This window comes from Hyla sarda, chromosome 4 (genome assembly GCF_029499605.1).
Source record: "Hyla sarda isolate aHylSar1 chromosome 4, aHylSar1.hap1, whole genome shotgun sequence".
NCBI classification, from domain to species: Eukaryota; Metazoa; Chordata; class Amphibia; order Anura; family Hylidae; genus Hyla; species Hyla sarda.
This window is the reverse complement of record NC_079192.1, coordinates 97,950,510-97,968,263: the sequence shown is the minus strand read 5'-3', so window position 1 is coordinate 97,968,263 and position 17,754 is coordinate 97,950,510. Positions and strand designations below refer to the sequence as shown.

The 17,754-nt window shown below is 44.4% G+C and overlaps 1 protein-coding gene and 1 non-coding gene across 2 annotated transcripts in view; one reads left to right on the top strand and one right to left on the bottom strand.

Annotated features, from left to right (window-relative positions):
- Nucleotides 1-4,666: 4,666 nt before the first annotated feature.
- On the bottom strand, nt 4,667-4,738 carry TRNAQ-CUG (transfer RNA glutamine (anticodon CUG)). The gene has a single exon. It is a non-coding gene; the product is annotated as a tRNA-Gln (tRNA).
- Nucleotides 4,739-5,202: 464 nt separating this feature from the next.
- Nucleotides 5,203-17,754, top strand: part of RAB11A (RAB11A, member RAS oncogene family) — a 33,789-nt gene continuing 21,237 nt past the window's right edge. The window contains exon 1 of the mRNA XM_056571700.1: nt 5,203-5,365. Coding sequence (XP_056427675.1) covers nt 5,326-5,365 — 40 coding nt within the window. The 5' untranslated portion in view covers nt 5,203-5,325. The remainder of the gene's footprint in view (nt 5,366-17,754) is intronic.

The window sequence follows — 17,754 nt, the reverse complement described above, 5'->3', positions numbered from 1 at the left end:
CTATTGGCTGTCAGGGCATGCTGGGAGTTGTAGTGGGGAAACAACTGGAGGCATACTGTATAGGTGAACACCATGATGGCCGCACATCCCGCTCCCCGCCGCACAGCCCGCAACCCCCCCCCCCCCGTCGCGCCACTCAACTCACTCCCCCTCCCCCTTAGTTCACCTATTCAGTGTCCCTCGAGCTGTTTCCCCACTACAACTCCCAGCTTGCCCTGACATCTATTGGCTGTCAGGGCATGCTGGGAGTTGTAGTGGGGAAACAACTGGAGGCATACTGTATAGGTGAACACCGTGATGGCCGCACATCCCGCTCGCGCCGAGCAGCCCGCAACCCCCCTGGCCCCGCTGCGCCGCTAAACCCACTACCCCCCCTCCCCTCCCCCTGCAAAAGCATAAGCATTGAGAACAGTAATTGTACCTGTCGCCGGGAGCCGGGGCCGGCGTGCGAGGCCAGGGAGCCTGCGCGCGTCCTCTTCCTTCAAAGCGCTCGCTCCCGCCTATCTGATTGACAGGCGGGAGCGAGCACCGCAGTGAATGAATTTCGACTCGTTGCCAGGCTTCAACGAGTCGAAATTAATTAGTGACGTCACTGCCGAATGCATTCGGCCACTAGGAGGGCGACCCCCAGTGGCCGAATTTAAAAGTGATTTTAAACTGTTTTAAAATCACTTTTTTTAATTAAAGTATATTAGAGATATGTTGTAGTACTTAAGTACTAAAACATATCAATTTTTTGATTTCATGACAGTGCCCATTTAACTCCCTGAGAACACAGGGGTGAATGCCATTTGGACCTGGTTATTTGTCTGTTTTGGTTTTTTTAGGTGGCACTGAACTTTTTCCTGGGTTAGACATGTGACATGTACTGGGGACTTTACCTTATCCCAAAGAATTTTACCTCGATTGTCATTTTTCTCACTGTGAATACAGAGAAGAGTGTGTTTAATATATTCATATTTAATAGCTCTCTCAATGGGCCAAAGCTTTCAATATTAAAACTTTTTTTTAAATTTATATAAAGAACATTTTGGAGTTAGTTTTACTCTCTTTGACAATGAGTCTTTATGTCTTCACTTTTGCTACTTTTATCTGTTTCTTGTATTTTTTTCCTATAGCTTGTAAATGCTCCTTCGCTGCCTTCCTGTTTTGTTGCTCCTTTTACATTTAAAATTCTCCTTGTTTTTTGGCTGGTCCTCACCCTTTTATTCCCATATGGCACGTTCCTCTTACAGTGAGAATTTAGGAAATTGTTTAAAAAATCTCTCACTTAGGCTATGTTCACACAGCAGAATTTTCAAAATTCAGCTCGTAAATTCATTTGCAGCAGAGTTCCATTGTTTGCAATGGGATTCTGCTGCATTGTGCACATGGCTGAATTTCTGTACATTTTTACATATGTGCCATAACCACACACCCTTTCCAAAAAGTCATTACTGGTGTCTAAGCTGGTACAATAAAAAATTTGAAATTGCAGGCAGAAATTCCGCTTGCTAAAATGCTAAAATGTATAGTGTAGTGAATGGGTTTCCGTTCACACTTCGGAATTTGTGAAGCAGAATTTATGAACGGAAAATCTGCTTGGAAATTTCCTCCTGAAGAATGGCGTTGCTTATTCTTAAGGCGGAAATCCTCGCAGAACACATTGCAGTCCATTGGAGACTGCAGTGCCCGTGCGGTCCTAGTGGCCACACTCAGAATCCCTGGGCGGAAACTTTCTGCCAGGAGATTCCGCAGTGTGAACCTAGCCTAAGGGCCCATGCACACTACAGAAATTCAGTCAACGGATCCGCCTCACACAGAATTAGGGTTCATTCTGTGCTGAATGTGTAAGGGAAGTTAACCCCTGCAATTCAAAGTCCCATTGACAATTGGGGATATTTATTAGGGATCGACCGATTATCGGTTTGCCCGATATTCATGATTTTGGACATTATCGGAAATTACCATGCCGATAATGCCCCGCCCCCCCCCGGCCTGAGACGACCGTCGCCGCCGCTGCCCCATTGCCTCCCCCCATCCTCTGCCCACATACCGCCGCCGCTGCCCCATTGCCTCCCCCCATCCTCTGGCCACATGCCGCTGCCCCATCGCCGCCCCCCATCCTCTGCCCACATACCGCCGCCGCTGCCCCATTGCCTCCCCCCATCTTCTGGCCACATGCCGCTGCCCCATCGCCGTCCCCCCATCCTCTGCCGACATACCGCTGCCGCCCCATCGCTTCCCCCCATCCCCGGTGTTATAATTACCTGTTCCCGGGGTCCGTGATCCTTCTGACTGCTGCGCTGTTGCTGTGCGCTGTTGCTGTGTGCCGCGCTATGATGAGTGACGTCACCAACAGTCAGTGCGCACAGTAACAGCGCAGGAGCCAGAAGGATCGCAGACCCCGGGAACAGGTAATTATGATACCGGGGATGGGGGAGGCGATGGGGTGGCGGCATGTGGGCAGAGGATGGGGGGGGCGGCGGCGGTATGTGGGCAGAGGATGGGGGGCGGCTGTGGTATGTGGGCAGAAGAAGGGGGGGGGGCGGCGGTATGTGGGCAGAGGCTGGGGGGGGGGAGGCGATGGGGCAACTGTGGTGGTTAGACTCAGGATCCCAGGACAGGCAGGGGCAGAGAAGCGGGCGGCAGCGGTGGTCTCTGGCCCGGCAAAAGCCGCTGCAGTTTATTGATTTAACCCCTTAACGACGCAGGACGTATATTTATGTCCTGCGCCGGCTCCCGCGATATGAAGCGGGATCGCGCCGCGATCCCGCATCATATCGCGTCGGTCCCGGCGCTAATCAACGGCCGGGACCCGCGGCTAATACCACACATCGCCGATCGCGGCGATGTGCGGTATTAACCCTTTAGAAGCGGCGGTCAAAGCTGACCGCCGCTTCTAAAGTGAAAGTGAAAGTGACCCGGCTGCTCAGTCGGGCTGTTCGGGACCGCCGCGGTGAAATCGCGGCGTCCCGAACAGCTGATCGGACACCGGGAGGGCTCTTACCTGCCTCCTCGGTGTTCGATCGACGAATGACTGCTCCGTGCCTGAGATCCAGGCAGGAGCAGTCAACCGCCGATAATGCTGATCACAGGCGTGTTAATGCACGCCAGTGATCAGCATAGGAGATCAGTGTGTGCAGTGTTATAGGTCCCTATGGGACCTATAACACTGCAAAAAAAATGTAAAAAAAAAGTGTTAATAAAGGTCATTTAACCCCTTCCCTAATAAAAGTTTGAATCACCCCCCTTTTCCCATAAAAAAAATAAAACAGTGTAAAAAAAATAAAAAATAAACATATGTGGTATTGCCGCGTGCGTAAATGTCCGAACTATAAAAATATATCATTAATTAAGCCGTACGGTCAATGGTGTACGCGCAAAAAAATTCCAAAGTCCAAAAAAGCGTATTTTGGTCACTTTTTATATCATTAAAAAATGAATAAAAAGTGATCAAAAAGTCCGATCAAAACAAAAATCATACCAATAAAAACTTCAGATCACGGCGCAAAAAAATGAGTCCTCATACCACCCCATACGTGGAAAAATAAAAAAGTTATAGGGGTCAGAAGATGACATTTTTAAACGTATACATTTTCCTGCATGTAGTTATGATTTTTTCCAGAAGTGCGACAAAATCAAACCTATATAAGTAGGGTATCATTTTAACCGTATGGACCTACAGAATAATGATAAGGTGTAATTTTTACCGAAATATGCACTGCGTAGAAACGAAAGACCCCAAAAGTTACAAAATGGCTTTTTTTCGATTTTGTCGCACAATGATTTTTTTTTCCGTTTCGCTGTGCATTTTTGGGTAAAATGACTAATGTCACTGCAAAGTAGAATTGGCGACGCAAAAAATAAGCCATAATATGGATTTTTAGGTGGAAAATTGAAAGGGTTATGATTTTTAAAAGGTAAGGAGGAAAAAACGAAAGTGCAAAAACGGAAAAACCCTGAGTCCTTAAGGGGTTAAAGCGCCTGCTTTAAATCAGTGATCTGCAGCGGCTTCTGCCCCGCCAGGGTGAAATAGCCGATAACTTATACCGGAATAACGGTATAAGTTATCGGCCTGAAAGGCCACATATTATCAGTATCGGCCCTAAAATATCGATATCGGTCGATCCCTAATATTTATCAAAGCCTGTGCAGAGGAAAAAAAGTTGACCAGTTACCCATAGCAACCAATCAGTTTTTTTCCTTCATTTTTCAGAGACATTTTTAAAGTGAAAGAAGCAATCTGATTGGTTGCTATGGGCAACTTCACCACTTTTCCTCTACACAGCTTTGATAAGTCTCCCCAATGTGCCCTTTTGGGCAGAATTCCATAGAAAGAATGTGCATGTTCATTATTTAGGCTGAATACGGTTCCACTTGGGAACTTCCATAGTGTGCACTGAGAAGCAGAATGAAATTGAGATCAATAGAATTTAGCTGCAAGTAAAATTCTGCATAGAATTTCCATAGTGTGAACAGGACCTAAGGTATGTGTTTTTGTATCATGTCTTTTCACACCAATATACATTTTATACCTGGATCTACACAATTATGACCATGCTTCTGTTGTAAAAGCCATGGTAAAAGTCCAATACTACATACAGCCTGATGAATATTTTAACCCTTTCAGCATAATGGAGATCGCATCTAGAAAATTCTGTCGTTAGCAAGAAAAAAAAAACTCAGGTTCCACCGAGATTTGAACTCGGATCGCTGGATTCAGAGTCCAGAGTGCTAACCATTACACCATGGAACCTATACTGCTACTTCCCCCTCTCGTGTGCTGTGTAAAGGCTGTGATACGCCGTCCATAATCTCCCCTCACCCTGCATTCATCTACTACGTCTATGGCTTCTCATTCACAGCCGTTTTTGGTGGAAGCCTGATACATCGCAAGCCGTGCTGTGTGAGCTGCCCGCAGTGTCATAGTGTCCTGCCCACACCCCGCCATACTGCAACACATCCCGCACAACAAAGCGCCGCCATTTTGCACCTCAGGCGAAGCTTTCAGTCACGCGGCGTTTAGTGCCGCTACATGTGATTCATTTCACAGCCACAGAACTAATACATAAACTCCAAACAACAAACTAAAACCGGGAAAAATGAGAACACTATAGAATAACAACCAAAAAAACTAATAAAAAAAAATAAATGACGGGTGTACCAAGATGGCCTCGCTTCGCTCTATTGAACCCGGAAGTGCTGCATCCCCTGCTTCCGGTTGGAACTGGGCGGAAGCGTTGTTCCTGTTTCAGGGAGGGGTTCGGTCACAGCCGGGCTTCCTGGAGATTTGTCGGTTGTCGCCCATAGCTGCGGATCCGGAGCACTACAAGAAGCGCCAGCATGGGAACCCGGGACGACGAGTACGACTATCTGTTCAAAGGTAGAGGCAGGAGGAGGGGCGGCGGCGGGGAGAAGGGGGTAATGGCGACGGAGACGGGGGGCAGAGGACGGCGGAGAGAGGAGGATGACAGGGGGACGAGGATGGAGGGGGGGTAGCTGTCACGGGAGACGGATTGCGTCAGGGCCGGGAGAGTGCGGGGCAACGGGGACATCCGCAGCCGGGGGTCATGTGACCATCTCTATAAATCCCACACATTGTAGAGATGTCTGAATCGCCTAGATGGATGAAGCTGAGCGGAGTTTGTCATCTGGCCGATCTCATTGTCAGATCCTGGTCTGTGCTATTGCTGAGCACAGGTAGATGACACAGTGAGCTCGTACAGTGGCTGGGCTGTAGTCATAGTCACTGCAGCAGTGTAGGCCGCACTGTGTGCAGGAATCCTCCAGGGCTGTAGATCGCTGCATTGCTGCCTGTTAACCCTCAGTTACCTGTACAGTGCATGCTATGGCGTCTACAGTCAGACTAATCAATGTCTTCTGATGTCACATCCTAATAACTGGATTCACCTCTTCTAAGGCTGCAGTCACATCGTTTTTGCAATACGGTTCACGTATCCGGTTTGTGAAAAAAAAAAAAAACCATGAAACCGTATTGCAAACCGTATTTCATAGAAAACCGTATGTATAGACATTTCATAGAAAACTGTATGCCAAACGTAGCATCCGGTTGTGTACATTGTGCATCATTTACGTTTTTTTCCCCCCGTACACAAAAAACGTAGTCTACTACGGTTTTATGTCCGGGTGAAAAATTGGATACAACTCCTAAACGTTTTTTTTTTTTTTTTTAAATGGTGGTCAATGGGAACCGTACTGAACCGTATTTGCGTACGGTTCCATCCAGTTTGCACAATACGGTTTCGCAGTTTGCGCATGTGCAGTGCACTCCGAAAGTTCTTCCCACAAATAGAACAAGAACTTTCATTGAGGACAAACATAAAACCGTATCCGTTTTTCTTTTTTGAAATAAACTTATCAAACCGTATGCAATCTTTAAAACCATACAGAGGTATATATACGGTTCGGTCCGGTTTTGAGGCATCCTTTTTTTTTAACCTGATACAGGAACCGTATTGCAAAAACGAGATGCGAATGCAGCCTAAGGCTGGGTTCCCATTACGTTTCCCCCCATACGGGAGCACCTACGGCAGGGGGGAGCTAAAACCTCGCGCTCCTGTATGTAATTCATTTCAATGAGCCGGCCGGAGTGAAACGTTTGGTCCGGTCCGCTCATTTTTGCCCTGTATGCACTTTCCCCCGCACCTAAAAACGTGGTCGACCACTGTTTTAGGTCCGGTTGTAAAAGCGCATACGGGGCAAAAATTACCGGACCGGACCAAACGTTTCACTCCGGCCGGCTCATTGAAATGAATTACATAGGGTGCCGTCACCCTACTACTATGTCATACTGGGAGCTGTAGTTCTAGTGACTACATTCAGTTCTGCACCTGGTGGCTCTAAAGCAGTGCTTCCCAACCAGGGTGCCTCCAGCTGTTGCAAAACTACAACTCCCAGCAAGCCCGGACAGCCGTTGGCAAGTAATCCACCGCAAGTCAGCTTAAAGGGGTTGTCAAAGATTTAAATACATAAATAGGTTTTTTCTCTACAAGCAGCACCACTCATGTCCTTAGTTTGTTTGTGGTATTGCACAGTTCCATTGTAATGAATGAAGCAGGGTTATACTGGCACACGTGACCTGAGGACAGGTGGGGCACTGTTTTTTTTTTTTTTTTTTTTTTTTTTTTTTTTTTTCCTAATCCTGGATAACCCCTTTAAGGTTGCTGCTCTACAGCAGCATTTCCCTACCAGTGTGCCTCACTCGGTTGCAAAACTACAACTTCCAGGATCCCCGCAAAGGCTGTCTTGGCATGCTGGTAGTTGTAGTTTTGCAAAAGCTGATGTTGCACTGGTTGGGACACACTACTCCAGAGCAGTGGTCTGCTGCAACCCAAGGCCTTTCAGCTGTGGTCGATCAATAAACCACGGCTTGCTGGAAGCCTGTAGTTCTCCACTTGTGGGCAAGGCCACAACCTGTTTCATGCTGGTAGTAGCTGTAGTACGACAACCACAAATGACCACACCTTACGTCATGCTGGTAGCTGTAGTACACACGCTACCATAACCTGTCATGCTGGTAGCTGTAGTACAACCTTAAACTACCACAACCTATGTCATGCTAGTGTAGCTGTACAAACTAGTTTAATGGGTTAACCAACAATAGAAAAACTGAACTTTTCTTTTTTTTATTTTTTTTTTTAAATAAAACAGCACCACCCCTCTCTTCAGGTCTTGTGTGGTATTACAACTTGGCTCCATTCGCTTCAATGGAATTGAGCTGTAATACCGCACACAACCTGAGAGCAAGAATGGTGCTATTTATTTTATGCTTTGGGGGAAATCAGCTGTGTTTATCTAATCCTGGATTAAAGTGACTACTCTACAGCAGTGGTTTGTACCCTCTGGTTACACTACAACCCACGGTATACCAGGTCCTGTACTTTGAGGGTGCCAGGCCATCAGAGCTTCAACCCAGGGCATGCTGGGTACTGTAGTTTGCAAGCAGCAGGGCTGGTTTCTGGTCTGCAACTTGTGGTTCTGTTGGCAAACTACAACTCCCAGTTCGTGACCGTCCGGGTAAGTTGTATTCTATATGATCTATTCTGGATATCTAGTCATCCTGAGGGGGCTGTGCCCTCACTTCCTATGACAGATAACACCTAGCTGGTGGTGGTTTCCTCCCTGCCAGGATATTTCTGGTGTATTTCTACGTGTTTCTCCACCATTTCCTGTTTTGCGGCCTCGGAGATCCCTTTTCCTATTTCCTTTAAAAAAATAAAATAAAATTGAGCAGGATGAAATGGGAACTGATGGCCAGAACTGGATTGGAAGTGTCTATGAATGAATGAGTGGCATTCACTTATATAATGTATAATGTGGAACAGAATTTTATAGGGCAGTGGTCTACAAAGTGTGGACCTCCAGCTGTTGCAACACTACAACTCCCAGCATGCCCGGACAGCCGTTGGCTGTCCGGGCATGCTGGGAGTTGTAGTTTTGCAACAGCTGGAGGTCCAAACTTTGTAGACCACTGGGGTTTTTATTGATTGCAGTATATAGAAAGTGACTACTGCACTATTGCATATAGAAAGTGACTACCTGGATCTTCCCAAGACTGTAGAGATCCCAGTATTGTCACCTATGGTGCCAGGCAGTCACATGGGTGATATTGGACAGCATGGTGTGTGCGTAAAGATTATTCCTTAGGGCAGCATTGCCCAACCTGTGGCCCCTCTGGCTGTTACCAAACTACTACTCTCATCGTGCCCTGACAGCCTGCCGCAGGCTGTCCATGCTTTATGGGAGTGGTAGTTTCACAATAGCTACACAGCCTCCGGTTGGGCAACGCTGTGAGTGTGAATGACTCCTCAATGAATAAGTATAGTAAGATATTCCGGTTTACCTTTAAGACCTATTGTAACTTTGAAGTCCCCTTGTTACACGTTCTTCACCCTTCTAGTTTTCCTACATGTACTTTTGTCCTTTCTTAGTACTACATGTCTGTTCACTGAGGTAACTATTTTTCCTGTTTTTTCCAGCTCTTGCAGGCCAGCTTGTCTTCTTCAGGGGGATTAATACTAAAAAAGTTGAGAAATCTGTCTGCACCCACGTTCCTGCAGCTCTGACTCTATCTCTAACATTTTTTTAATCTCCTGATCATATATATATATATATATATATATATATATATATATATATATATAATCTCCCCTAAAAGCTTAAAGGGGAACTCCGGTGGAAAGAAGGGGAAAACAAATATTTTTTAATCAACTGGTGCCGGAAAGTTAAACAGATTTGTAAATTATTTCTATTTCAAAATCCTAATCCTTCCAGTACTTATCAGCTGCTGGATGCTACAGAGGAAGTTGAGTTGTTCTTTCCAGTCTGACCACAGTGCTCTCTGCTGACACCTCTGTCTGTGTCAGGAACTGTTCAGATTAGAAGGAAATCCCCATAGAAAACCTCTCCTGCCCTGGACAGTTCCCGACACAGACAGAGGTGTCAGCAGAGAGCTGGAAAGAACTTCACAACTTTCTCTGTAGCATACAGCAGCTAAGTACTAGAAGGGTTAAGATTTTTTTTTTTTAATAAAAGTAATTTACAAATCTGTTCAACTTTCCTGGCACAAGTTGATTTGAAAACATTTTTATTTATTTTTTTCCACCAGAGTACCCCTTTAATACATACTCTGTATTAACTCTTTGATGCAAAGTTCCTCTTGCCCGTCATTCAAATAATTTAGTGTCCCTAAAGGACATGTGACTTATGACTGGTATGTATGTGGATGCGGAAGTTCTCCGCACTGTAAGCTTGGGAGATTACGTATTGATCATTGTGCTGCACTTTCTACTAATCCCAATGAAGAACACCACGTTCCACATCTGCCCCACTATTAAATGGCTGATAACAGCGAGAATAGAATGTGCAGAATACATAGCCCATTAGACCTAGTGTCCTCTCACTACCTGAATAGCGTCCGTCCCCAGCAGTGTTGTACGGTTCACTGATCTGGGACATTCGCCTGCAAGGACTTTGAGCCTTCATGTTCAGAGTCAGTAGTCGGAGCCCGGTGTGACCTCTCAGGAGTCAGGAATTTCGGGTGGGGCGTGTGGTGGACGGGAGGGGGAAGCACAGACTTATACATGACCTCGTCGTCTTCCTTATCACTGTGCGGTCCCAAAAACCTATACAGCAGTGGTCTTCAACCTGCGGCCCTCCAGATGTTGCAAAACTACAACTCCCAGCATGCCCGGACAGCCAACGGCTGTCCGGGCATGCTGGGAGTTGTAGTTTTGCAACATCTGGAGGGCCGCAGGTTGAAGACCACTGCTATACAGTATCATCCTGCTCCATAACGTGATGCCTGCAGATTGGTCTGTATTGTCAATGTGACAGGTTCTCCTTAAAGGGGTATTCCAGACCAAAACTTTTTTTTATATATATCTACTGGCTCCGGAAAGTTAAACAGATTTGTAAATTACTTCTATTAAAAAAATCTTAATCCTTCCAATAGTTATTAGCTTCTGAAGTTGAGTTGCTGTTTTCTGTCTAACTGCTTTCTGATGACTCGCGTCCCGGGAGCTGTCCAGCTCCTATGTGGATATTCTCCCATCATGCACAGCTCTCGGGACGTGACATCATCATTGAGCAGTTAGACAGAAAACTTCAGAAGCTAATAAGTATTGGAAGGATTAAGATTTTTTAATAGAAGTAATTTACAAATCTGGTTAACTTTCCGGAGCCAGTTGATATATATATAAAAAAAAGTTTTTGCCTGGAATACCCCTTTAACTTTCTGGAGCCAGTTGAGAGATAGATATAGATATAGATATCTATCTATCTATCTATCTATCTATCTATCTATCTATCTATCTATCTATATATATATATATATATATATAAGGGGACTTTAAAGGGGACTTTCTAGTAAGAACATTCATATCAGTTACAGGGTACCCCACAGGTTCTCAACTTTCACCTTTGAGAGAGGTAGATGCTGGTGGTTTATATCACCCCCTAAAACACAATTCTGATTGGTCCCAACTAGTTTTCACTATTGGTAGGTGATGATCTGGTAGATTGCATTTTCACTGTTGATTTCTGGAGAAGCCCTTTGACCGTTTCTGAATTATTGATATTTATTTATAAGTATATACAGTACTTGATCTTTTTTTTGTTTTTGTTCTTTAGCTGCTGTATGCATTTATAGATGAAAGTGTAGCTGGGTTTTATTGTTGTTCCCTTTTTTATGCACTTTGCATATCTTGGTGCATGGCACACTTGAGTAAGATTTTGGTTCCATATTTAGGTTTCTCATAAGCTGCCTTTTTATTTTTAATTTAAGTCATAACTCAGAGTCCCAAGTAAATTTGAGTTAGTTTATTCAGCTGTTTCTTAAAGGGGCCCTCTTGTCTGTTTCATGCTACCCAAGCCATGGGAGAGCTCTATATTTTAAATGGATACTAAGAATTTTTTTCTGTTTTGGGGCTACAAATTAATTTACTAAAAATAAAAATAGCATCCTTACCTACTTCTCTGCCTTGATTGTTCCCTTGTGAAGTCTTCCAGTCCCACCCTGAATGCTCTGGTCCCTACATCTGCTGAATGCTCTCGGCATTGACTGACTGCTCCGTCATTTGCTGACTGAGGCCGGACACCCCTTAGGCCAGTGATTGACTAAGCAGTCTGTCTCCATTAGTGACCTGGAGCGTTTAGTCAGAGGACCAGAAGACTTCACAGAGGGACCCCAGAGGGAGCAAGGTAGGTGAGTATGTTTTTGCTTTTTATTTTGACCATGCAGTAGGAGATAATTTTTAGTATCTGGAATACCCCTTTAAGGCCACAGTGTTCAGAGTATCATTGTAAGGCTGGGTTCACACCACGTTTTTCAAATACGGTTACCGTATACGATTTTCCGCTAAAAAACGTATGGCAAAAACCGTATGCAACCGTATGACTCCAAATGAAAACGTATACGGTGCATGTGTCAACTCCAAAAACGGATTAGAAAAACCGTGCGCAACCGTATTCTGAAATTCTGTGTGCTGTTCTCATAGACAACAATGTTAAAAGAACCGCATACGGTTTTCCAACCGGAGGCAAAAACGTGGTCGACAGCGTTTTTGCCTACGGTTGAAAAATCGGCAAAACCGTATCCAAGGCAAAATGGATGCAACCGTACACAACATCTGGAATACGGTTAACAATGCATTCTCTATGCATACGGTTTTGTATACGGTCGTATACGTTTTTTTGCGGAAAACCGTATACGGTTACCGTATTTGAAAAACGTGGTGTGAATCCAGCCTAACAAGGACGCCTGTCCCAGTTTCATGCCGCCGGTGGTGGAACTGATGACCGGTTCCCTATTCCGGTATGTGAAAATGGTATTCAAATAAGACTAACACCCCCAAGATATATAACTTACGAATATGGTGTTATTATAAAGAGTTGAACTTGCTTCAGCATGCATTTGCGTCATTTACCCCCCCCCTGACAGGAAGTTGTGTAGTCTTTTCATTGTCAGTGTGGTATTGTTTCCAGCTCCCCGGCTTCTCCCTCTCTCCCGAGATACGCATCATCCATGCTGTCTCAAGAGGCATGGCTGGATATGGTCTCTCCGCTTTAGCACTGCCCCCTAAGTGATGTCATAGAAACATAGATAAGAACCATTTGCCCATCTAGTCTGCCCAATAATCTGAATACTATGAATAGTCCCGGGCCCTATCTTATATGAAGGATAGCCTTATACCTATCCCATGCATGTTTAAACTCCTTCACTGTATTTGCAGCGACCACTTCTGCAGGAAGGCTATTCCATGCATCCACTACTTTCTCAGTACAAAAATTATTTCTGAAATATGGTGATTTAAAAAAAAAATTTTATACATTATTATGGGGCCAGTCATCTTGCGTGATCTTTTTTTTTATTAACAGCATTTAGTGATATGATTCTCTTCATGCCCTATGGACACTGAGACGGGACATCTCCAGACCCTTTTCTTTTTATGGGGCAGTTTTGTATGCATGCTCTGTAACCTTTGCAGAGATCATTCTACAAAGATGGGGAATCTGAGCGGTTATTGTCTTTTCTATATACTGGTGTCACCTTTCACTTTAATTTTGTACAGATCACTCTCCAGCAGCCTCTTCCTTATCACAGACAGAACAGGAAGTCTCAGCTTAAAGGGGTACTTCACTACTTTAAGCCTTATCCCCTATCTGTAGGATAAGTGTCTTATTGCAGGGTGTCCAACCTCTGAGACCCCCAGCATTCTCCAGAGCAAAGCCCACTCTGTCCCTGTGCATAAAGCAGTGTGTTTATACGCGCACAATGCATTTTCTATGGGAGCGCTGTCTGACACTCCCATAGACTCTGCACAGGGAGAGATGGGGCCCATTATGGAGATTGTGGGGAACCCAGATGTCAAACCCCTACCACTGCGGTCAGACACGTATCCCCTATTCGCAGGAGATACCCCTTAGGGTAGGTCTAGTATTAGGATTCAGGTATTAGGCCTAGTAGCCAGAATGAATACTGCAAGATTTCAGCATTCTGTTGTAATATAGACTGTAAAATGAAAGACTTGAAAAAATATCACTAAAAATTCTTAAAATAAAATAAATTTTATCGTAAAACCTTAACAAAAGATAATTTTCTGATGACACACATTCCCTTTTAAATACACCTGAAGAAAATGAATATTACGGCGGCGATGGACAGTCCAGGCACTAGAATGCAGTTGTGGCCAAAACTTTTCAGACGGACACAAATTTTGGCTTTCGCAGAGTTTGCTGCTTCAGTGTATTTCGGTCTTTTATTCAGAGGTTTCTATGGTTACTGACTTGTAGTTACAAGCGTCTCATATTTTTAAGCTTTCATTGACAAATACATCAAGTTTCTACAAAGTCTCACTATTTACTGTGTTGTCCCTTGTTTTTTAAAGGGATACTCTGCTAAAAACATCTAATCCCCTGTCCAAAGGATAGGGGGAGAAGATGTCTAATTGCGGGGGACCCCCACGCTCTCCGATGCGGCACACCTGTCATTCGGTGCACAGAGCGAAGTCCGCGTAGTACCCGATGACTGGCGAACACCGCCGCCAGGCCCCCTCATTTATGTTTATGGGACGAGGTGTGACTCCTCCATAATAGCCATCAGGCCCCGTCCCATAGACATGGATGAAGGGGGCGTGCCATGATGTCATGAACACGGAAACTCCAAGCTTCCATGTTCCGGCTGCCGGCACGGAGATCACGGGAGCCCTTTGGATAGGGGATAAGATGTTTTCAGAGGAGTACCCCTTTAAGACCTCCGCAATCCTCCCTGGCCTTCAGGATATCAGCTTCTGGGACACCCTGACAAATGACAACCCATTCTTGCCTAAACAATGCTTAGAATTTATCACTTTTTCTGTCTATTCTGAGTATTGACCACAGGTTCTCAATTGGATGGAGATCAATAAGATTTATGGCCCTAGACCTAAAGGTTCAATGTTTTGTTCAATGTGTCACTCAGTAATTGATCAAAACCTGTGTAGAGCAATAGTGCAGTTTCCCATAGCAACCAATCAATGCACTTTCATAACAAGGCCTGTGGAAAATGAAAGTAGCGATCTGATTGGTTGCTATGGGCAACTGGTCAGGGTTTCCTCTGCACAGGTTTTGATAAATCTCCCCCATTATCTCCATCATGCTCTTAAAGCAATTACGTCTATTAAAAAAATCTTAATCCTCCCAGTACTTATTAGCTGCTGAATACTACAGAGGAAATTCTTTTCTTTTTTGGTTTTGGAACACCGTGCTCTCTGCTGACATCTCTGTCCATTTTAGGAACTGTCCAGAGCAGCATATGTTTTCTATGGGGATTTTCTCCTACTCTGGACAGTTCTTAAAATGGACAGAGATGTCAGCAGAGAGCACTGTGCTCGTGATTCAGCATAGAGCTCTGTGTTCCAAAAAGAAAAGAATTTCCTCTGTAGTATTCAGCAGCTAATAAGTACTGGATTAAGATTTTTTAATTGAATTAATTTACAAATCTGTTTAACTTTCTGGTACCAGTTGATTTAAAAAAAAAAAAAACGCAAAGTGTGCCCACTCCTTTAGTGAGCCCTACACGTAAATGGTCCCAGGATGCTTTACTGTTGAACTTGTGGTAACACTCACCTCTTTTCTGAACAATTCATCCACATGTCCTAAAGAGTCTAAAGGGGGCTTCATCAGAGAAATTTACTTTACTGCAGCCCTCTGCAGTCCAATCCCTGTATAGGGGTACAGTTACTTTTTCTGAAGCCCCCTTTAGACTTTTTGGAGAGAAGAAAAGTTGAGCACTGCCATGTGTCCTGGGTCATACCAACACTAAAGCATGTTGAGACCATTCTTGTGTGGGGTTGCGTTTCATCCAAAGGAGTGGGCTCCCTCAATTTTTCCTAAGAACCCTGCCATGAATAAAGAATGGGATCTAAACATCCTCAAAGAGCAACTTCTCCCAACCACCTAGGAGTAATGTGGTGATGGCCAAGGCTTTTTGCGGCAGGATGGAGACCATGTCACAAGGCAAAAGTAATAACTAAGTGACTCAATGAACAAAATTAAGATTTTGGGTCCATAGCCAGATGTCTATCCCGTTGAGAACCTGTGGTCAATGCACAAAAAGTAGATGGACAAACTAAATTACAGAAATTGTGATGAATTCCAAGCACCAATTAGAGTAGAATGGGATGTCACCAGTCAGGTCAGGCCCAGATGCTAATACCTAGAGATGAGCGAACTTACAGTAAATTCGATTTGTCACGAACTTCTCAGCTCGGTAGTTGACTTATCCTGCGTAAATGAGTTCAGCTTTCCGGTGCTCCCGTGGGCTGGAAAAGGTGGATACAGTCCTAGGAGACTCTTTCCTAGGACTGTATCCACCTTTTCCAGCCCACGGGAGCACCGGAAAGCTGAACTAATTTATGCAGGATAAGTCATCAACTGCCGAGCCAAGAAGTTCGTGACGAATCGAATTTACTGTAAGTTCGCTCATCTCTACTAATACCCAGTGTGCTAGGGAGAATTGTGATTGTGTGTGTGTGTGTGTATATGTATATGTGTGTGTGTGTATATATATATATATATATATATATATATATATATATATATATATATATATATATATATATAAATTTTTTTTTTTTACATTTGTCTTTGCTTATAATTGTACTCCAGTAACCACTATATAAACAACTGACTAGAAGATCCAAAAACACTAAAGCAACAAACTTTGAATATTAAAATTAATGTAATTTTCAGAATTTTTGGCCACAACTGTATACTGTATGTTGAGTTTAGGGGTATGGTTTTATAAAGAGGACTTTTGCCTGTCTTGACATAGTTATTTCCTATGATGCAAAACTACAACTCACAGCATGCCCGGACAGCCGAAGGCTGTCCGGGCATGCTGGGAGTTGTAGTTTTGTAACAGCTGTAGGTGAACTGATTGGGAAGCTCTGCTCAGTTGGACACTTTCCAGTCATTGGTGATGATATCAGACTAGGTGGGTGCGAAATCGGGAAATGCTGCAGAAATTCTGTCACATGCACAGTGCAGCAGAATCCTATTAAAATCAATAGGAATTTCCGAGCAGAATCTTTCTGGCGGATTCTGCTCGGAAAGTCTGCCATGTGAACATGGCATAAAAGGGGTACTCCACTGGAAAACTTTCTTTTTTTAATCAACTGGTGCCAGAAAGTTAAACAGATTTGTAAATTACTTCTATTAAAAAATCTTAACCCTTCCAGTACTTAACAGCCGTTGTATACTACACAGAAAGTTCTTTTATTTTTTAATTTCTTTTCTGCCTGACCACAAGTGCTCTCTGCTGACGCCTTTTGTCCATTTTAGGAACTGTCCTAAGCAGGAGCAAATCCCCATAGCAAACCCCTCCTGCTCTGGACAGTTCCTGAAATAGACAGAGGTGTCAGCAGAGAGCACTTGTGGTCAGACAGAAAGGATATTTAAAAATAAAAGAACTTCCTCTGTAGTATACCACGGTTTATAAGTACTGGAAAGATTAATATTTTTTAATGGAAGTAATTTACAAATCAGCTTATAGGGGTACTCTGCCCCTAGACATGTTATCCCCTATCCAAAGGATAGGGGATAAGATGTCAGATTGCGGGGGTCCCGCTGCTGGGGACCCCTGGGATCTCTGCTGCAGCACCCACCTGTACGGCTTCCGGCAACGCTGGAGGCTTCGGATCCCGACCACAATGGTGAAAGAGCATGACGTCACGACTCCGCCCCATGTGACGTCACACCCTGCCCCCTCAATGCAAGTCTATGGGATGTTCGTCACGCCCCCTCCCATACACTTGCATTGAGTGGGCGGGGCGTGAAGTGACACGGGGCGGAGTCGTGATGTCATGCTCTTCCGCCGTTTTGGATAGGGGATAAGATGTCTAGGGGTTTGGAGTACCCCTTTAACTTTTCTGGCACCAGTTGATTAAAAAAGTTATGTTTTCCAGTGGAGTACCCCTTTAAGTGCTGCAGAATAATTTAATGGTGAATATAAAAGTCCTCCTCAATAAAGGTTCAGGTGTATGTATGAAAAGTAATTAAAAAATGTGTATAAAATGTGCTGAAGGTTCTTTTTTTTACAAGAGCCCCAGGCTCCTAGTAGCCACCCTGCACCCTTTGTGTGTGGGTGTCATCACATTTACCGAAGTGATTCACCCAACACGCCCTGTGAGCTCACCCGAGCCTTTAGTGCACGGTATATTGCATCACATGCTGACTCCAGGTTAAAGATTGCATTGACACCTGTGAAACCCA